The sequence below is a fragment of the Calonectris borealis genome, chromosome 19, assembly GCF_964195595.1.
Source record: "Calonectris borealis chromosome 19, bCalBor7.hap1.2, whole genome shotgun sequence".
Lineage (NCBI taxonomy): Eukaryota > Metazoa > Chordata > Aves > Procellariiformes > Procellariidae > Calonectris > Calonectris borealis.
This window is the reverse complement of record NC_134330.1, coordinates 4484268-4504486: the sequence shown is the minus strand read 5'-3', so window position 1 is coordinate 4504486 and position 20219 is coordinate 4484268. Positions and strand designations below refer to the sequence as shown.

Below are 20219 nucleotides of genomic sequence, written 5' to 3'. Positions count from 1 at the left end.
CGCGACGGGCGCGCTGCGTGACGTCATCGCTCCGCCATGGGGGCTCGGCGCGCGCTGCACTTCGTCTTCAAAGTGGGCGACCGCGGCCGCAGCGCGCGCTTCTACCGCGAGCTGCTGGGCATGAGCGTGAGCGGAGGGGCGGGGCGCGGCGCGTGCGGCGGGCCCTGAGGGGAGGGCGGGAGGGTGGCGGGGCTGTCGCCCACCTCAGCCGCGGAGGCCCCGGCGCTCCCCCGGCTGCGGGAGAACCGGGGCTTCTCCGCCCTCCGTGCCCGCTGGGCCGCTCCCCGGCGCGGCCCCCGGCAGCCGTGAGGGCCCTCGCCCCCTGCCCCGGGAGCGCCACCGCCGCGTTAAGCCGGGTAGGGACGGGTGAGGTGAGAGGGGAAGGCGTTTCCTCTGTGCTGACCCTTTTCTCGCCGAATTCATCAGGTGCTGAGGCACGAGGAGTTCGAGGAGGGCTGCAAAGCCAGCTGCAACGGGTGAGTGCCCCTGCGCCCTCCCCGCCCTTTCGTTCTCATAAAGCACCTGCCAGTCATGACCGGCCACGTATTGTTCTTTTATAGGCAAAATAGCGGTTGGGTTGTTGGCCTTTTTTTTAAAGGGCTTGCCTTGGAATCAATAGTTCCCCTTTTTGTGTAGGTATGATGTTTACATTGGAACACAAGTATTGCTGTGTTACACCTATAGACCAATACTGAACTTTATAAAATTATTTCTAAACTTTCCTGGAATTACATTCAATTACATTGGTTTTTTACAGGCACAGGGCTATCGAGGGTCTTGAGTTAAAAATCCCTCCTGGTAGCCCCAAAGGCTTTTGTCTTTCTTCACGAATGAAGGAAATCTTACAATTGTGCCTAGCCGCTTACTTTTCCTACTTCACAATAAGGAAGTGCTCATATAATTCCAGCTAATGAGCAGCTTGTGCTCTTAAAATGTGAGCTGTTAAGAAGGAGGTAGAGTTGCTTTTGTCGCACGGTCATGAATGACAGCCTGAGGTCAAAACTATTGACCAGGGGGATGCCTGTCTGCCGTGTGCTGAGCTGCAATGAGAGTTCTTCACAGGTGTCGGCTCCTGCGTGGTGGGAGGTCACTGGATTACCTGTGCCATTTCCTTACTCTAGAGATGCAATTCTTCCTTGAAACGCTAAGACTTGCAGTTCTCGATGTTTATTTCTAATACTCATGACAATTAAATATGGATGTTCCAGCCCTTATGATGGAAAATGGAGCAAAACGATGGTGGGCTATGGGCCAGAAGACAATCACTTTGTCGCAGAATTGACTTACAATTATGGTATTGGAGAATATCGCCTGGGCAATGACTTTCTGGTAAGTACCACGCTTAGCAGCAAAATCTTTCTTCTTAAGATAAGCTTTTTTGGTTTTATGATTGGGAGTCTGTTTGGTATATAGGTTGTACCACTTGCTTTTTTATGCTGTTGTAGTTGTCTACAGGTTGGAAGGGCAGAAACTAGAGCAGCTTTGTGCTCACTTAGGATCCAGGAAACGCTTCCTTGAGCTCCACTTTTTATCTGCTGTGTGTGTAGGACAGCTGGTATTTGCTGCCAGGTCCAACGTGGAATGTTTAGCTAAGAAGGATCTTGCTGTAGGAAAACACTCTTTTATTTGTTATTACTTATTTCTTTGTTATTTACTAGCTGACAGCCAATGAAGATCTCATGTTTCATCTATGAATACATGTAATCGTGTTTTCTCATTGTTTCCCCCGAGCTAGTATTCTTACCCCAGTTTGCGGAATGTCAGGGAGCAGCCGGCTGGAGCCACAGAAGTCTACCTGGTAGAACAGTTAGGAACTCGGTTTTCCTTTGCTGTACAATGTGTTGAATCGGAGTTTTAAATTCCTTTTGCTTTTCATTTCCCTTTGGTGTGAAAGAAGTGTGGGTTATTGCATTCCAAATATGTGGGATGCGCAGTAAGACTAAGCTTATTTTATAGGAGCACGATACCTGGTTCTCGGGAGATCATACGGTCCGCCTGTTACAGAAAGTAACCTCGTTTGTTTCTGGTCATTTGCAGAGGCAGACTATTGAAGGGTAGGACTTACACACCATCCACCCTGTGAATTTTGTGTGTGTCTGTTCTCTTCTCACTAGGGCATGACACTTGTGTCCAGCCAGGCTGTGAGCAACGCGAAGAAGATGGGGTGGCCCCTCAGAGAAGTCACAACTGGTATCTTTGAAGCTGAAGCCCCAGGGGGGTACAAGTTCTACTTGGAAGACAAGGAACAGCTCAAGCAAGGTGAAACTTACCCACTGGCTCTTACTGGTGTTCAAAACAGATTTACGAGTGGGATATTAGAGTGGGCTGTGCATTTGTCTCGATGGCATTTTATGAAACAGAGCATGGTTTTGTTACTTCTTTGTTACTTTACTTCTCAAGAATGTACAACTGAGTTTAAAACTACAATATATTTGTAACTAATTTCAAAGTATTGCAATCTTATAGATCCTGTGCTAAAGGTAACCTTGGGTGTCTCCGATCTGCAGAAGTCTGTTAACTACTGGTCTGATTTGCTTGGGATGAAAATATATGAGAAGGATGAGGAAAAACAAAGGGCTTTGCTAGGCTATGCGGATAACCAGGTTAGTCCTTAGAAAACTTTCCAGTTCTGATCGTTAAGACTTGCGTCTCGTTATAGAAACATCTCATTTTTGTGAGAACAAAATCTTAAAGGGAAAAAAACCTCTTAATTAAAGCAACTGTGCACTTAATTCTGTGCATTTAAATTGAAGCTTGCATACACTTAACCGTATTTTTTTTTAAAAAAAGTTGTGGTTTGCTCTGGTAATTCTGGCTTGTTGGGAAATATGTATATGGGCAATTTTGAAATCATCCGCATCAGTGAAAAGCTGGAGCAAATGTAGCAGTGAGAACAGCGTCCTTGCAAGTCAGCCTTTCTTTTTTCCTCTTTCAGTGTAAGCTGGAGTTGAAGACTGTTGGAGGAGCGGTGGATCACGGGACAGCGTTTGGGCGGATTGCCTTCTCCTGTGCAAAGGAAGAGGTAATGATCACATTTCCCATACCCTTTTCATTACCCACAGCTGACTAGTGGGAGGTTAATTTCTAGTATTAGCAAAATATCTCAGATGTGAACAAAATAATACTGAGCAGATGCTTTGTTTATATTTCTCGCAGTGGGAATGTAATGGAGTTGTGGGTAAGGGGGAACTGTAAATGAGAGCAACCTGAATGCATCTGATCTTCATCTGACTAGGGTTGATTTTTGTTTGTTTTTTGTTTTAAGTTGCCAAACATTGAAGCACTGATGAAAAAGGAAAATCAGAAAATTTTAACACCTTTGGTTAGCTTGGACACACCTGGCAAAGCCACAGTGCAAGTGATTATTTTGGCTGATCCTGTGAGTAATATTGGAAATAGTGATTCAATTCGATTTAAATTTCTCTCTGCCATTTATTTGACTTACCTGCTCTTAAACTTGGTTTAGGATGGCCATGAAATCTGTTTTGTGGGAGATGAAGCATTTAGAGATCTGTCCAAGGTGGACCCTAACGGTGACAAATTGTTAGACGATGTAAGTAATGCTGTCTGCACATTCGTTTTCTTCAGGATTGTAGATACCTGTAGAATCCAATTCTTGTTCCATGTGGAGTTTTTCTGAGAAGCAAATTGTACAGTCTTGCTAAGGAAAACAAATCAGTTTTTAAAGTTCACTTAGTGTCCTGGCTAGAGTTTTCCAGCCTCGCTCTCGGGGCAGCCGGGTGGTGCTGTGTCTTGCTGGAGACGTCAACAACGCTTTGGTGTAAGTTACTACAGGAAATTACTTTTGAGCTGCAGTAACATCAGCGCAGCTGGACATCCTCCCGAGGCAGAGGGGCTCTGGTACAGAGCGTGGGCTGTGTGGGAAGGCTGTGTCTGAACTATCCTATTTTGCTCTTGTATTACCAGATCATCTATTTATTTGCTGCAGCAGAGAACATTGGTTTTCGGTGTCTGTTTTCCTTACTAGCATGTAAAAAACAATTTATCCATCAGACTAGCTTTCCTCCAAATTAGAAGGTGTCCTTGTGATCAATCCGGATTTGTGGGAGAGGCTGGTGAGTGTGAGCAGCCGGGCGCTGGCGACTCGGCTGCTGTTCTGAACACGTGAACGCTTTTCTTTGTGCAGGCCATGGTGGCGGACAACAGCGACAAATGGTTTGCTGCGCAGAAAATGAAGAAGGCTGCAGCTTAGCTGGAGAAGAGACTGGGCTGCCTGTTCGTGCCTTGGTTTTCATCTGAGCAAAATGCCAATCCTATGTAACGTGTTGCATTACCCCTTCCAGTAAGAGGGTGCCGCAATGTCCCATGCTGGTTGGTTTGTTTGATTTTAAGCTTGTGTTTCTTACTGCTACTCTCTGCTTTTAAGCAAATAGCATGTTCTCCTTCAAAAAAATTAGGTTGTGCAGTAAGGAGCAGATTGAGCTTGTGGCTTCGAAAAGAGGGGCTATCGGTTAAGAGGAAAAACTCATTTCTCTGTTGTTGTTATACTTGACAAAGAAGTTGTTAGATTCATTAGAATATCCAATTCTCTAACTAATTTTCTTTAGCTGTCCTGGATTTGCAGCTTAGAGAAGAGGTAGCTGTGGCTGAGAGTGTCGCAGGTACCTTGCTTCCCTGGCAGTGTCGGGCTGAAGGGAAGGGCTGTGTACAGAGAACTGGAGCAGTTCAGCTATCGTAGTGCATGCCTGTTTATTGGGAACAGAGAAATTATCTTGCTAAAGCCGTGAATATTCTAGTCTGGAACAAACCCTATTTTCATTCCAAGATGTTGCCCCAGCTTTTGAGGTGAAATGTTCACTTGAGAAGCCCACGGTGCGTTTCTCGCTGGGGTCACGTTATTGATGTGGCGGTTTCCGCCTCGTACCAAGGAGCCTTCCACATTCCAGGCGGGAACCGGGGCCGTGCTTCAGGGCGCGTAGCAGCGCTGCGCTGCCTGCTGAGGTGCCGGGAGGCAACTTGAAATAAGTATATCATGGGTTTGCAATTAGCTTTTGATAAGAAATTGCCTTTGGAAGTAACAGTTCAGGGTTTATTCCGTTGGAATGAAGTCACTCTGCTTTTGCCGGTGGAATAAGGGCTGGGAATAGAGGGGGTAATTACCAGCATTGTCCACGGCAGGCACGCTGCCTGGTTTGTAATCTTTCTTGGTGAACACCTTAAATAAGTTTCACAGAGAAAAGCAGGCAAAATCAGCGGCGTTAGCAGTCACCGAGGCACGTCAGCACTTGTAGTGATTATTCTGAGTTCAAACAGGAAAAATTCCTCACTGATTTTGTTGCTTGAGCTTTTTGATTCAAATTCAGTGATGATTTTCAATCGTGTACCGACCGAGTTAAAAATGTCACGCGTAAGCTGCACCCCTGGCACTGGCGCTGCTGCTTGCCAGTGTCGCCCTTGAACGAATAAAAGTGATGCGGGAGGACGGTCTGAGTGCGTTTCTTCCACCCGCCCGGCACGGCGCTGCACCGAAGGTTCCTCTTCCTTTTAATTGAGTTCTCGATTTTCGTGCACGTAATTAATCGCGGGAAGGGCCGGTGGGCAGGCGGCGCCACCGCCGGGCCGCCAGGGGGCGCTGCGGGGCTGCCCGCATGACGTCAGAGCGCGCCGTTCGGCCAGGCCGCCGCCATGGAGCCCGGTGGGTGCGGGGCCGGGGGGCGCGGGGCCGGGGGCGCGGGGGGGCGGTCGGGGCCGGGCCGGGCCGAGGTAACGGTGTCTCCGCGCAGGGCCCTGGGGCGTGTGCGAGGAGACGGCCATCCTGCACGGCGGGTTCCTGCTGGCCGCCCGGCTGACCCAGCCGCGGCCGCTGCGGGAGCTGCGCAAAGCCGACTGGCCACGCGTGGGACCCCCCATCACCGACGCCCTGGGGGAGATCGGGGCCCGCTGCCCCTCGCCGCTGCAGCACAGCCTCTGGAAGAAGGAGGCTGTGGCCATCGTCTGGGCTAAAGTCCTGCTGCCGGGCCCACCGGCCGCCTCGCTGGACCAGGAATGGAAGGAGGACGGCTTCTTCTCCGTGGGCAGGATGATCCCCGACGTTAACCGCACCGTCCTCTTCGAGCTGGTCAAGGCCCTCGGTGCGCCCCGGCTCTTCGTGCAGCTGCTGCTGGCGCTGCCCCAGGATGTGCGCCGGCGCGAGCTGGAGCACTTGGTGGAGTACATCGCCAGTGAGACGTCCCCGTCGGACATCAGGTTCTTCTTGGACGTGTGGTGGGAGGTGATGAAACACAAGGAGGGACAGGAAGACGCAACAGTCTCTGCGTTCAGCGCTCTCATACATCAGCATGGGTGCGAGTCCTGTCTGGATGATGGTCTCCAGCCTCCAAAGAGGTTCAAGGGTGACCCTGGCTCTCTGAATGACCCCCCTGCTGCCACCCTGCTCGTGGTATTGATAGAGGGGTTAAAGCAAACCTACAGGAGCGTCGCCCTGCCCCGCATGAGGTGCTATGCCTTGGCCAACCTGGTGGAGCTGCTGTCCGTGTTCTCCGAGCTAGAGCCAGAGGGCAGCCCTCTCCCTGTCGCAGAGTACCTGGACAAGGTCAGCTCTGTGGTCAGCCTCTGGACCAGCGACACTGAAAGCCAGTTCCACCACAGGGGGCTGGACGAGAAGGTGAAGGAAGCGGAGAGAAGCGTGAGCCTCTTGTCCATGGCCAAGCTCTCTCGTGAGGAGCTCTTTGTTGGCTTGGACTTTACCTGCACCTTATTGCGTGCCTGGGGAGAGGAGCTGCAGGGCACCCTGAACAGCTCTGAGGAGCTCTGCTATGAGAGCTGCCGGCTCCTGGACACTCTTACCACCTTTGGGAAGAACCTGGTTTGCTTCTTAGAGACTAGAGACCTGGGTGAGGATGAGACACGCGTAGTGTTAGAGCTGACACAGATCACCAAGGACTTTCTCAAGGAGGTCAGTGCCAGCCTGAAGAGCAAGGATCTGGACACCAGCCTTGTATCTTCTGTTGCTATGACAATCATTGAGCAAAAGCTGGACCAGCACGTGGAGATGTGTTCTGTTTTTGCATCTGAAAAGACCTGGGCCTTTTCGAAGGACTGGGTTCACTGCCTTGTGGAAAACAAAGCTCTCTTCCAGAAACCAGAGCTAATTTTGAAATTGCTGGAGACGCTAGTGAACTTTGCCATGTTCCGCCAAGACAAGGAGGCCCGAGAGCTTCAGATGCAAGTGACCAAAGCCATCGTGGAGTGTTACACTGAGCTTTCGTTAACCGACAAAAACAAAGTGATCTCAGGCGTCCTGGCGTCCTGGGGCGGACCAGGTCTGTCCCTGAACTTGCAGGTTGTTATGGAGGGGTTCCAGGAGGATCTGAATGTGACTTTCAACCAGATCACAAAGAGCGTGTCTGATGAAGGCCTGACCCGGGCCGTGGCTTCTGTGGCCAGGCTCATGCTGCTGTACCCTGAGGCCACAGTGAAGCAGGTTTGTAATCTTGCTGTAGTCAACCTAGGAGCGCACCAGTTCCTCGGGCAAATTCTCTGCTCCTTCCCAGCACTGAGCCTCCTGGAGTCCCACGATGATCCCGGCAGGCCACGCAGCCTGGTGGTGAGGTGTCTGGAGGAGGCAGTATGGGGGAGGCTTTCCACAGCAAGGGAAGAGGAACAGTTCCTTGAGTTCCTGGCCTTTCTTATGCAGCCAAGCTCAGCCACCCCGCTTGTCTCCCCTGCAGAGGTAACCAAAGCCTTTGTCCTTCCCTATTTGAAGTCAGACTCGGCTCAAATTGAACTGAGCCTCCAGATCCTCAGTAAGGTTTTGGGGATACAGTCCTGTTCAGAAGAGCACTGGATCAAGTCCTGTCACCCATTCCCTCTTCTTCTCAGCCTCTGCAAGCTTCTAGATGGTTACACGAACTACTGGCATCACCCTAGGGACCAGCTCTTCCCCTCACTGGAGACCAAAGACCTGATACTGAACATCCTCTGCCAGCTCTGTGAGGTGGTAAGACCAGAAGCCGCCCCCTCCCCTGAGCTGTGGGTCCAGTCGCTGGCTTGGCTTCACAGGAGGGTGGCGTCACTGGACTGGACCATCGGTCTCCGGCTGAAGAAGCTTTACGGAGACCACTTCAAGAACGAGGTCCCGGCGACGCTGTTTGAGATCTGCACGCTTCCTGAGGACGAGTGGACGTCCCAGCCTTTGCCAGCTTATGGACCGGGCAGCGGGCTCCTGGCATGGATGGAGTGCTGCTGCGTGTCCACAGCGCTCAGGGAGACGATGCTGACGCTCCTCACAGTCAACGTGGACAACCCTGAAGAAGTGAATCTCTTCAGCAAAGGATTCCTGGTTGCCCTCATTCAGGTCCTCCCTTGGTGCAGCCACAGCGAATGGAAGAGGCTCATGCAGGTGGTCGAAAACCTGCTGCAGAGGCAAGTCTTGCACGTGCCGTACACGCTGGAGTACGTGCAGTACATGCCCCTGCTCAACCTCCGGCCGTTTGCCTGCTACCTCCAGTTCTCCGTGCTCTTCCTGAGGGGCTTCCAGCTCCTCTGCAGCTCCAGCTGTTCCACCTGGCTGCCGGCGGAGGCTTGGCTCCACGTGGTCCAGCTGTACTGCGGCAGCCTCACGGACCTGCTGGGCTCCGTCAAGAGCGCCGCAGGGCCCCCCTCGCGCCCCGCCGAGGACAGGACCCCCACGCAGGAGGTGTCCTTCATCTGCATCCAGATGTTCTGCCACCTGCTGCACGTCGCCGCCATGCTGCCGGGCGAGGGGTGCAGCGAGCCGCTGGTGGTGGTGGCATTGGAGATCCTCTCGCAGTACGAGACGTTCAGCAGCGCCGATACGTCCCCCAGCAACACGCTGCGGAGAGCCAACGAGAGGCACTTCCTGGAGTCCATCACGGACAACGTCGGTGACAAGGCGCTGCGCAGCACCCTCCTGCAGAAGCTCAGCAAGCTGGGAGCCCGCTCGGCCGGGGAGCCGGCCTGAGTAGCTGGAGAGGGCGACAGAGGAGAGCTCTGACCCTGCCTGAGGGGACCCCTTACGTGGAAAGTTGTAAGATCTGTAATAAACCCTATCTATTTTTCTGTTTTGAACTTATTTCTCCCTTGCTGTGTTTTCTTCCGACCTGTCTAAGCAGCGAAGGGGCCGAGTGAAGATGGGTAGGAACAACCACTCTCTCATTTTCCAGCGGGAATAGCTGTGGACACAGCTGTTCCTGAGCCAAGCTGCCGGTCCCGTGGCTCCAGCCTTGCCTGCTGGCAGTCTGGATTTATACAGAGAGCCCGGCAGCCTCCGGCATCAGGGAAATCGTTTCCCTCTGGCTCCCCTGCCGCCAGCCTCTCCTAGTGGGTGGATTGCTGGGTTCACCATGTGCTGCCGGAGGCCGGGAAGCAAGTCGGGTGAGTCCAGGATGGGCAGGAATCTTTGGAAATATGCGTGCGTTGCTCCTGCCCGGAGGTGGGGGTGCAGCAGTATGTTAACACCCCCCACCCAGAAATGAACGGTACGTGGGAGAGACATCCAGCGGTGTGACTCAGAAAGGAAATCTTTATTGGTGTTCTGATAGTAAATAGGGCAGTGGTAGTGCAAACTGAGATGCCTCATTGGCTTTTTTTTTTTGTCCTTACATAAGGCACATTATTTGCAATGAAAACAGCGAGATACAAACATCTGTAACAGGTTGCAAGCGGTTTATAACATCAGCTGGTCTCGATCGTTAATGTAACAGTAGTGTTTCTGCAATAACCGACCGCGTGTTGGAAGAGGCCCTTTAGTTTACTCTTTCCAAAATACAGCTGTGGCTGGGGCAAGATCCAACACCCGAAAGAACCAGGTCTCCCAGAGCTCAGCCGTTGTTTGTAGACAGAATGAAAGGCACAGAGCGGCCGCAGGCTGCCGAGGCCACGCCGGCGCAGTACCTGCCCTGCAGCAGGGGACCCCCAGGCGAGCGCAGGAGGCTGCAGGGAGGAGGTGGCTGCGCTGGCTGCAGGGAAGGAACTGCACTGCTGTCTGACTTGCGCGCACCCGCAAGGCTTGTGAATCCCAGCGTGCAGGGCGGGCCGGGAAGCCTGTACCCGTTTTGCTGTCACTGAAGGTAGAAATGGGCTGAACTGGTGAAGGACACAGCTCAGCGCCCTGCTCTGGGGTTGCTGGTTCCTCCTGCACGGACTCAGTTCCCTCCCTGGCAGACCTCGCCTCGCGGGGGAGTGGGATGGGGCAGGAGGGAGGGACCGTGCGACTGGAGCTCAGGCTGTACCGGTACCCACGGGGTGCTGCCGGGGCTGCTGGTGTCGGCCGGAGGGAGAGCAGGGCAGGGTGTGCCAGGCGGGCTTTCAACTACCCGCTGCGGGGATGCGGGGCAGATAAAAGCAACTGCAGTTAGGGGAGGGGGTTGAAAGTTGCATCTCCCAACGAAGGGCTCTGCGGAGTGCCCAGAGACAGAGACTTAGCAGTCCCCTGTCCCCATCCTGCCCTTCAGCCGCGGGCGCTGTGCCCTGCCAGCATTGCCCTGAGGCAGCGTAACGGTTCCTCTACCCTGGTGTGAGCTTCTCTCCCCTCCAGCCTGCTGGGGACACCGGAGCCACCCTCCCCTGGGACTGTCAGCCACAGACACCAGACAGTTGTCATGAAAAGCACCTTTGGGTTAAGTGGAGTCTTAAATGAGTTTGAGCCCGGCAGCAGTGGGAGGTAAGAGGCTGAACGCGGCTGTAGTGTAGAGGCGAAGTCGGTAAAGGTCAGGAACAGGCTGTGCAGAACCGTGCCGCAGCCCCGGGGCCTGGCTCTGCTCTCAGCTGGAGGCTGTAAACCAGAGCTGGAGGAGCGAGCCCGGGCTGCGGCAGGTCCGGCACGCGGCTCCCCCAGTCCCTGATGCTGCTGCCTGGGGCTGGGCACGCTCCAGCATCGCCTCCGCTGCTGCCTCCGGGCTGCAGGCTCCTTCACGCCTCGCCAGGCTCAGTGCCGGTGTCTGGTGTCAGCCCTGAAGGACGCGGGGGGGTTGTAACAAACCCCTCTCCTGTAACCGTTAGTTTGGTGCCGCAGCGTTGAATCCCAGAAGGAATGTCGTGCTTATGGGCCGACCTCCTCCCGGCTGGCTCCTGCCCCGGCTCCCACGGGTGGGAGGACACAAGGCACTGGAGCGGCGTGGGAAGAAAGCCTTCCTAGCCCAGGCTGCCGCTGCCGGGCACGGCGGTGGAGGCGGCGAGGCTGCTTCCAGCTAAAACAGCCCGGCGGTATCGCTGCTTCCGCCGCTCTGCTTCCGCGATGGTCCCCGCAGCGCTGGCATTGAAGGTGGAAGAGCTGGGGGGGGGGGATGACCCTTTTCCAGCCCCCACGCTGGGCTGCCGCTGCCGGCCGTTATCTGCTTTTGTCGGCGGGCGAGCTGCCGTAGAGTCGGGCGGCTTTGCGGCAGATGAGCCTGAACCAGTAGAGCTGGGGGGCGATGAGGGAGGCGTTGGCTATGTTGCAGTGCAGGGGGATGCGGAAAGGCACCATGTAAACGGGGATTCCCACCTGCCTGGCGTAGGCCGCGTACATGAAGGGGAAGAGGAGAATACGGCAGAGGAAGAAGGTCACCAGGATGAGGATCCCGTTCACCTTGTGCAGGAGTGTGTCCTGCATTTTGAGCTGGGGAAGGAAAGAAGGCGAACGTGGGGTGAGCGCTGGGTGAGCAGCACCCCCTCGCTCCTGGGCACTGCCTGTGCGGGGAGCGGGGAGCCGAGCACCCAGCGGGCATGGGTGGGGGGAGCGTTTTGGAGGGAGCAGGAAAGCGGAGCGGGGAGGGATGGGGCAGGAGGGAGCGTGGTGCGGGGGGGAGGTACAGACAGGAGGGGGCAGCACCAGGACCCAGCACAGCCCCCAGTTTGGGGCTGCTTACTGGGGAAAGGGATGGGAACCTAACAGGAGGCGGGGAGGAGGGCAGCACTGTGGGGGAGCTGGGGGTTACAGCTGTGGGGCTGCCCCGCTCCGAGACCCCCCGCCCAGCTGCTGCATGAACAGGGGCTGATGGAGACGGGCAGCCTGGGGCGGGGAAAGGGTACGAGCTGCTGTGGGGTTCCCAGAGCCAAATCCTGTCCCTCCTCACCTACCTGCATGAGGATTTTGCCCAGCGATACGAAAGGCGTGCTCAGCTCTGCTGTGAAGATGCAGCCCACGAAGAAGTCCCCCAGCTCTCCCCTGAAGTGCTGCAAATAAAGCCAGCAGTGAGCACGGGGCCCTCCCGGAGAGGAGGCCGGAGCTAACACCGAGCATCTCCAGGGGGTCACGGGCTCCTGACCGGCAGAAATACTTTGCCAGACACAGCCTCGATTGCAAGCCCTTGCAGCCACGTGGGGCTGGGTGTCAGAGCGGCCGTGCCCAGCCCTTACCTGGGTGACAGGGGTGAGCACGACGAGGATGAAGAGGTGGTGGGTCACCATCAGCCGCTCCTGCAGGAGGAAGCTCCGCACGCTGGCCAGCGAGTGCTTCTTCTCCGCGACTCCCCTGTCCCGGCTCTTGTGCCAGTGGCAGAGGTACATGACGTAAATGTCGTAGGTCATGTAGGGAACGAGGACCCAGATGTACTCTACGGCCAGCCAGTGCCTAGGGGAGGAGCAGCACACACAGAGGCATCGCAATGGCTCTGAGCACCTCGCGATGCTCGAAAAGGTGGAAGAGAGCCTTTAGGTCTGAAATGGAAGCAGCGGATTTTGAAGCTGATGGTAAGCTGAGAAGTGTCGAAATTTAACTTGATTTGGCTCAGCAGGGAAAAGGTACCTGGTACGCGTGGAGGACGCCTCCTCGGCGCTGCCCCCGCTTCGCGCTTGGCCGTGCCAGGCACCGAGCTCGGCCCAGCCAAGCACAAACACGGCGCTAACGGGAGGATCTTGATTAGCCCTGCAGCCGGGTGTTTGCCGTGCGGGCCGGGGGCACAGCACCGCTCCGGCTCCAGCACTAATCTGACACCTTTGCAGCAGGTAATCTTCTCCCCTAAGCCCTGGGACACCCAGAGCTGATGCTTGGTAGGAGAAAAGCTCCAAGACTGTGTTCTTTCTGCCTGCCGCACCGCTTCGGCTGGCTGCCTAATCTGGGGAGCGTTTGGAAAGCACCCGGAGACCTCAGAGTTAGCTAGAGATGCCTGGCCTGGACCTCGGAGAGTGAAGTGCAAAATATCTAATATAGGCAATAAACCCCCGCGAGACGTTTGTCTGTTGGGAAATAATTGCAGGCAGCTGCCTGTTCCCTGGTTGCACAATCCGGGCAGCGGCAAGCCCTGCTCTGCAGGGAGACCGGACTCCTTAAAACGTCCTGAGTGAAATCACACTGATAAAAAAGAAAAACCACCCTACACTGCTGCTTAAAGAAGTGTAGCTTGGGGCCCAAATAAATCTGCTCGTGCTCTCCTGCCATCTCAAGAAAAATGTCGTTGCCTGCGTTCTTATTTCGGGTAGAAAGACGTAAGTGATATAAAGCAGGGAGGGGAAGTGACCAGCTATTGTGTTTGCAAAACTTGCCCAGGGCTTTGGAGGGCAATTGTAGTGCCAGCAATATAATGATTGTCTGCCTGTGTAAATAAATTGGCAAATTTTACTGCAACCTTTGTGATGCTTCCTGGCTCTCTGTCTTGCTGTCATTCTCCGAGACTTCCCCGCTGAGCGCTGGGCTGTATTTCCTCCAGATTCAAAGAAAATCTAGGTCTCTGACCACAAAGTGTTTGCACGGAGCTGCTGGCGTTGAGAACACCCGGGCAAGCACACAGCTCCGGGGAGAAGGAGGGCTGCCGGCAGCGCCTTCCGTCTGTGTGGGTCTGGGATTTACCATCTGACCTATCTATACAGCAGGTACTTTATTTTAGAGCAAAAAGTGTTGACTCATGAGGCTGCCTGGGTTAAGCAGGACTGAGCAATTTGGATAGATCTCACTAGAGCAAGGTAGGACATTTCACATCTGTGTACTAAAGGCAAGTCTGCAATGACCGAGAGGGCAGCCCTCCCTCCCTAAAATCCAGTGGGATGGTCAAATTCCAGCTCAGCATAATTATATTCTTCCCTCCTACAATTTTCTCTGCTATTCTGGATAATAGCTCTGTTTTTAAGCCTTCTGACCCAGATTGCGCTATCACTCCTGCTGAGAGCCACACCTGGGGCAGTTTATCTCGGAGCATTGAGGACAAGGCAATGTGATTTTCCTTCAGAGCAAACTTTGTACGGATTTTCTCATTTCTGGACTCCTTCAGCATCCATTTGACATGGAAAAGGTGATGCACCTCTAAAATCCGTTCTCACTAGGTCTGCTTGACTCGTTAGCAATTTCAGATTCCAGCAAGGAAACTCCCTACCCCTTTAGAAGTGACGATGTCTTTATTTTTTGCTCATCTATGGGCCCATGTTACAGCCCATCCCCAGGAGGAGACCCTCCGTGCTGGCAGAGCCGCCCCAGGTCTGAGCGCACCGAACAAGCCAGTGCCTTTCAGAGGGTGTATGGCCAGCACGTTGCCCAAGCCTTCACCCGAAGCGGAGGAAAGAGGAACATGAAACTGGTTTTCCTCTCCCCTTTGTACATGCCAGCCTTTGGCATAAAATGCTCCAGCTGCGAGCTGGCCGGGCACAGCCTCCGCATTGACAGCAGGACTCTCGGACGGGATTACCTGTCGTACACCACATCCTCGCAGTTAAGGACAACCGTGATCCCCGACACCGTTGCCATCGTGGCTTGGACCATTGACACCAACCTGAAACCGAGAGAGAGGAAACGGGTCACCCCAAATGTCGCCGAAGAAGGGCCGAGGAGCAGGGGTGGTGGCCTCGGCGCGGTTGCACCAGGAGAGCTGTTAGCACCTCGACGCCTTCTCCGAGCACACCCCAAAAGCCTTGTCATGGCCAGGAGCTCGCCCCGCGCCTGGGGTGGCTGTGCCAGGCGCTGCCATGGCGGGGGGGTGTTTCCAGGTCTCGTCCCTTCCCCCGCCGTGGATCAGCGGCAGAGCTGCACCGGAGCATCCCCGCTCCGCCGCCGGGTACCTGCCACTGCGGGGGGGACCGGGCAGGAGGGGGCTGCGCCTGCCGCCGGGCCCGGCTCCCCTCGCGGGGGCTGGGCTCGGGACTGCCGGGGGTCCGGCCCCCGGAGCGCCGCGGGCCGGGGCACCCCCCGGGTGCAGGCTCCCAGCTGCCGCGGCTCAGTGCTCTTGGCCCGTCCGGATCGCTCCGGCTCCCGCTCCCGCTCCCGGGTCCCGGCCCGCCGCGATGGGTACCGGTGGCGGTCGCCTCCCGCCGATCCCGCCCGTACCTGCCGCTGAGGAGGATGCGGTCCTTGAGGCTCCATCCCGGGCCGGCCCAGCGCAGCAACCGGATGCAGAGGGCGAAGAGCCCCGGGAAGAAGGCGGAGGCGAGGGCCAGCGTCCGCCACATGGGGACGACCGCCGCCGCGCTGCCTCCCGCCGCCGCTTGTCAACAGCAGGCCGGGCGGCGGGAGGGTCCGGCCCGGCACGGGTCGGGTCGGCTCGGCTCGGCCCGGCTCGGCTCGGCTCGGCTCGGCTCGGCCCGGCTCGGCCCGGCTCGGCTTGGCACGGACCGGCCCCGCCGCTCCCGCCGCCGCCGGGACGCGCCCCGCACCGCCGGGCGGCAGGCCCCGCCCCCGCCCGGTAGAAACCCCGCCCACCCGAGAGACCTCGCCCCCGTCGAGCCCCGCCCCCGTCCAGGCCCCGCCCCTAGGGCCGGTGCGGTGGAGGGGGTGTGTCCTCTCGCATCCCGGCGGGCCGCGCGGCCCGGAAGCGGCGGGCCGCCATGGAGGAGGACGAGCCGGAGCTGGCGGCCGGGCTGGAGGCGGCGCTGGAGCTGGCGCCCGCCGTGCAGGCCGCCATCGAGCAGGTGCGCCGGGGCGGCCTGCTCTGGGGCCGGGCGGGGGCCGGCTGGGCCCTGGGGCGGGGCAAGGCCAGGCCAGGCCGCTCCGGTGAGGGGCCGGGTGTGGGCGCGGCCCGGTGCCCGCTCTGTGAGGGCCCCGGGGGGCTCTGCCGGGCGCGGGGCCGGCGGTGTCCCCCAGCGAGCTCCGGGCCTTCTGCTGCTGGGCCCCGGAAAGCCCCAGGCTGGCCGTGCTGGGAGGAGGATGCGGCCCGGCTGCCTGGCGTGGGGGGAGAGGCCCTTGGCCCCCGGGGCGGGCTCTCTGCCGGTACCCTGGGGCTGCGCTGGCCGCCGGCTCGGGGCCCCGGTCACGTTGGTGCTGGGCGGTTGTCACCTTCCTCGGCAGTGCGAGGGCTGGTCCTGCGGCTGGCCGCAGCTGAGCGTATCTCATCTGATCGCTTCCCCATCACTGACGAACGCGGGGCATTGACTGTGGTGCGGCGGGGCACGCCTGTTCTCCGTCTTCTAATTGAACACTTGTTGCTTGGCACGTAAAGCATCTTAGTGGAGTCAAATGGCCTGCGACTCCCTTGAAGTCAGGATAATCTAAATGGCTTGACTTTTGTGATCTATATTGTGTTCTAGAGCAAGTCCTCCAGTGTTCCCTGAAATCCTTTGTGGTGCTTGGAGCCCGGCAAAAGTCCATGAGAAGTCAGGGTAAAATCATGTGTCCGTTGGAGTCTGACTGAGCTTGCACTGACTTCAGCCAGACTTCCGTCTGAAGAGCTCTTTCTTGTAGTGGAAATCTGTAGGCAGCAAGAGGAGCTGTCTCTCAAAGCATCGCTCAGATAAGTGTTCTCACTTCTTGAGTGCTGAGGCTTGTGGGTCACTTTTGGTGGCTCCCCTCAAAGAACTAGAGCAGACCTGTGGTGGCTGGCACAGCATCTCAAGTGAGCCCAGCACCAGAAGGTGAGGAAGGTAGCACAGCTTCTCCGTGGGTGCTGTGCCATCTTTGGAATATTATTGCTCCAAAGAAAGAGACACCCCATATACTCTATCTTTGCATCGGGTTGGCATACTGGCAGTAAACCGTTGGGTAACTTTTGCTGAAACCTTGAGAATTGCTGAATTAAATACCAGTGTCTAAAGGAAACCTGGAACTTGTCCAGAAGAAGAATCCTCTGCACTGTATAGAGCCTCTGGTTTGAAAGCCAGAGAAGCCTGATTTTTAACATTGTAACAACCACCAAAGTAAGTTACCTAATGACATTTTCATCAAGCACAAAATGTCTCTTCGAGGTAAAACTTGGGTTTTAGAGACAGTCTTGACTTGAGGTTTCGAGCAGTGGAGAATCCACCATATCTCTGGCTGAGTTATTTTAACAGGTAATAAGGCTGTAGGCAGATACTCGCATCCGGAGCAAGGGGAGATGTTGAGGATGACGCTGCCTCCTGCCTTTCGTCACTTCCTCACTGGCATTTACCAACCCAATAATCCTGTTTGTTCCCGTGAGTGTTCCTTAATCAGCTTTGGGCAAAACCTGCCAGGTTCTGGTTAAATGAGCAGAACTGGCTCAGCTGACTTCTGCCTGAAGCGGGGTGGGGAGCACATGCAGACTGTTGCTCCACCAAATGTGGGGTAGTCGTTTCTGGTTACTGCGTTGTGACAAAGACCTAGGAGTAGCAACTTCTTTAGCTGATACAGCTGCCTGCAGCATTGATCTCTATCTGCAGTTTGAGAGTGGAGTTGCTGAGTGGCCTTTATCTTCCATCCCGCCCCTTGCTTCAGCTGCTCTTAATTCTTGTGGAGATTTGGGATTAATTCAATGTGCAGGAGTCGTGAGCCCAGAGCAGGACAGGCTGGTTGTGATGCTGCAATTGTGCTCTTGCGATGGGCTAATGTCAGAGCATCTTCCTCACTCAGGCACGACCTCACCCATGTTTAACTGCTGCTTGCTTCTCCTTGGCCACAGGAGTAGCTTTGGGAAAGCTGCTGAAGAGGCCTATTTCAGGGAGAAGTTGCTCTTGTTTAAATGATCTCAAAAAACCACTGCTTTTACGCTGCAAAAATGTGTAAAACAGTGTAAACGCTGCATGTGCCCAGGTAACGCAGGTTTCCGTGAAGGCTTTCAGTGACCAGGGTGACGTGTGGAGGTGATGCTGCAGGGTGAGCCGGGTGGGGTTTTGACCATGGGGCGCAGAACTGGTGGCTGTATAAATATGGAATGAATATGGTAGCAGAGAAGGGAACGCATATTTTAGTTTGTGGGGACAAAAAGCAAAGCCTGGCAGCTGCGTTTGCGTCATGTGAGCTACTTCTGAGGAGAGACAAGATCTGTTTGCACCACAGCTGCTCTTTTCCCTTTCCCGTGGGTAGGAAGAATCATTCAGCAGATTCTGTTTCTCTCCCTCTTTTTTCATGTGAAAGTGGCAAACCCAAGTCTCCAGAGAGCTTGTACAACCATTTCTTAATTCATCATGTTTCCTATTATGCGGCTGTGAAAAGCAAATCCTCTGTCTCTCACCACAGGGCCTTGCAAAGCCCAGGCAAAGATAAGGGCAATGCCTCGGCGGGGGGTTCATTTCCAAACAACAGCAGAAGCATCAGAATGGGTTGAGATGCATAATTAATGGCTTGTGTGGCTTGGGAATTCCTTGCACGTGATTGATTGTGCTGGGGCTGTACGTGGAGGCTTGCATGTATATTATCTGTATTTATCCAGGCTGATATCCACAGGAATTTTAGTAGGTCAGAGACCTCCAGGGCACGTAGCTGCTTTACTCCTGGGAAGAGGCCTGACCGCTTTCTGAGCGTGCTTGTTGGAACAACGCTGTGAAACACAATTGGAAGTGGGTGCTGAAGTAATTAAAAGTAGTAGGTACTGTGTAAATTAAATATTGTTGATTGTATTTGGTTTTCTCCCTCTCTTCAGGTATTTCCCAGCCAAGATCCACTGGACAGAGCAGATTTCAACGCTGTGGAGTATATTAATACTCTCTTTCCCACTGAGCAAGTAAGTAGTGCTTGTGGTACGGCCCTCTCAGTGCGAGGGGTAACCTGATAGTAAGTGACTGAAGGCGTGTTTGAACCTGTACCCAAGCCGCTTCTTTTAAACAGTAGCACAGGTAGTAAGACTATAACAATAATCACTTCTTAAATTCGCATCTCACGAGGTTCACTGTCATTATGTAGTTTCTTTCCACCCAAAGTGCTTGCTGCAGTAAAATTCCTGTTTTGATCTGTAGAAATAAATTTGTTTTCTATATAGAGGTTTCTCGTGCAGTAGATTTCATAACTTGCTGTCTATTAATCTTTGGTAAATCCTCAGGGGTTTCAGCCAAATAAGGCAGGTGGTGCCTGTGAAATGTCACTAGAGAGTCATCCATGTTCGAAACCTATTGGGTTTTTTGAGATGTAAAGAACGAGATTGCCGTGGGCTCGTATCTGTACTTTGTCTTCCCCAAATCAGCCCCAGGGACAGTTTTGGACTAAGCTATTGCAAAAAGGAGGTGTTTCTGCAGCTGCAGATTGGCTTGCGAGGCAGCTCCAACATTTACTGTGTTTAAGATCCTCTGCAGCACTGGCTTTTTTTGGCTTTCAGCTGTTTCTAGTTAGTTTGCTAGTGGTGCTGGCTTGGCTTTTTTCCCTTTGCCAGCAGCGGAGAGCTATTTCCCCTGCAGTAACCCCACTACAGCTCCGGCAGCAGCCAGGCCTCCTCCACCCCGTGTGCTGCTGGGTGTCTGGGCTCTGCAGGAGGGTCTCTGCCCAGGAAAGACGAAGGCTCTGTCCCCATTGCCCACTGGAGGTCACTGTCACCACGGCGTTTCGGGAGCAGTTCTGCAGACAAGGCAGGGATCGGGGCACCCTGCTTGCTCAGGGCTGGGTGGGAAGCGGGGAGCCTCTGGGACCTGCGGGGCTGCACCCTGGCCTGCCCTGTCTTTTGCTGCTCTTCATTATGTGACCTGAGGAGCAGCTAAGCTGCCGTGTGTCTTAGTTCCTCCATCTGTAAAACAGTGTCATTGCTCTCCTCTTTGTCAAGTGCCACACATGAGGAAGTGTTAGGTGTCCCAGCTGGTGTGTGTTGCAGTAAAAGGTTCCCCATTTCACTTTTCTTTGTTTTTTCATGTTGTAGTCTTTGGCAAACATCGATGAAGTTGTGAACAAAATCAGATTGAAAATAAGGTAAGTGTTTCTCCATTTCATCGCATCTCAGGTGGCAAGTAGTCTGGTTGTCACCAAGGCTTCATAAATATAGCCTTTGCGCTGTAGCTGATAGGAATTAATTTGCTTAAAAGGCATGAATAGAGTCAGTCTCAAGTCCAATAGCGGGACAGAGACAAAAATGACTCCCTGTAATTATAATTCTTTTTTATACTTTGCCCCTATTGTATAATACGTGCCTTTCAGGTTATTTTAGCTGATGGGTTGCAAAGTAGAGCTTTGAAAAAACAAT

At 54.7% G+C, this 20219-nt stretch overlaps 4 protein-coding genes across 8 annotated transcripts in view; 3 read left to right on the top strand and 1 right to left on the bottom strand.

Annotated features, from left to right (window-relative positions):
* Positions 1 to 3: 3 nt before the first annotated feature.
* On the top strand, positions 4 to 5448 carry GLOD4 (glyoxalase domain containing 4). The gene is made up of 9 exons (XM_075168513.1): positions 4 to 126; positions 427 to 476; positions 1209 to 1329; positions 2115 to 2259; positions 2467 to 2603; positions 2936 to 3022; positions 3266 to 3379; positions 3467 to 3553; positions 4148 to 5448. Exons 1-9 carry the CDS (start codon positions 37 to 39, stop codon positions 4211 to 4213), a joined length of 897 nt encoding a protein of 298 aa, XP_075024614.1. The 5' UTR covers positions 4 to 36; the 3' UTR covers positions 4214 to 5448.
* Positions 5449 to 5594: 146 nt separating this feature from the next.
* Positions 5595 to 9055, top strand: GEMIN4 (gem nuclear organelle associated protein 4). Its single transcript, XM_075168508.1, is given in 3 exon segments — positions 5595 to 5641; positions 5643 to 5656; positions 5745 to 9055. Coding segments are annotated over 3 exon segments (3246 nt in total). The 5' UTR covers positions 5595 to 5609; the 3' UTR covers positions 8945 to 9055.
* Positions 9056 to 9493: 438 nt separating this feature from the next.
* On the bottom strand, positions 9494 to 15440 carry TLCD3A (TLC domain containing 3A). Its single transcript, XM_075168514.1, has 5 exons — positions 15215 to 15440; positions 14580 to 14663; positions 12322 to 12535; positions 12043 to 12138; positions 9494 to 11581 (listed from the first exon to the last, which is right to left on the bottom strand). The coding sequence occupies exons 1-5, from the start codon at positions 15334 to 15336 to the stop codon at positions 11312 to 11314; spliced, it is 786 nt and encodes a 261-aa protein (XP_075024615.1). The 5' UTR covers positions 15337 to 15440; the 3' UTR covers positions 9494 to 11311.
* A 229-nt stretch (positions 15441 to 15669) lies between these two features.
* The window catches only part of VPS53 (VPS53 subunit of GARP complex), a 70487-nt gene continuing 65937 nt past the window's right edge, over positions 15670 to 20219 (top strand). For all 5 annotated transcript variants that reach the window (XR_012676568.1, XM_075168505.1, XM_075168504.1 and 2 more), the window contains exons 1-3: positions 15670 to 15795; positions 18699 to 18779; positions 19899 to 19948. Coding sequence is in view for 4 of the 5 variants with exons in the window: in XM_075168505.1 (XP_075024606.1) it covers positions 15712 to 15795; positions 18699 to 18779; positions 19899 to 19948 (215 nt within the window). In the remaining variant the exon portion in view is untranslated. The remainder of the gene's footprint in view (positions 15796 to 18698; positions 18780 to 19898; positions 19949 to 20219) is intronic.

Bases quoted from the DNA above. Each gene is read 5' to 3' on its own strand.
- GLOD4 (XM_075168513.1), top strand. From the start codon at position 37: ATGGGGGCTCGGCGCGCGCTGCACTTCGTCTTCAAAGTGGGCGACCGC. The intron at 477-1,208 runs GTGAGTGCCCCT...TGGATGTTCCAG, and splicing joins TGCAAAGCCAGCTGCAACGG to CCCTTATGATGGAAAATGGA. The intron at 3,380-3,466 runs GTGAGTAATATT...AACTTGGTTTAG, and splicing joins TGATTATTTTGGCTGATCCT to GATGGCCATGAAATCTGTTT.
- TLCD3A (XM_075168514.1), bottom strand. From the start codon at position 15,336: ATGTGGCGGACGCTGGCCCTCGCCTCCGCCTTCTTCCCGGGGCTCTTC. The intron at 14,664-15,214 runs GTACGGGCGGGA...TCTCGGTTTCAG, and splicing joins CGCATCCTCCTCAGCGGCAG to GTTGGTGTCAATGGTCCAAG. The intron at 12,536-14,579 runs GTAATCCCGTCC...CTCCTCCCCTAG, and splicing joins GAGGATGTGGTGTACGACAG to GCACTGGCTGGCCGTAGAGT.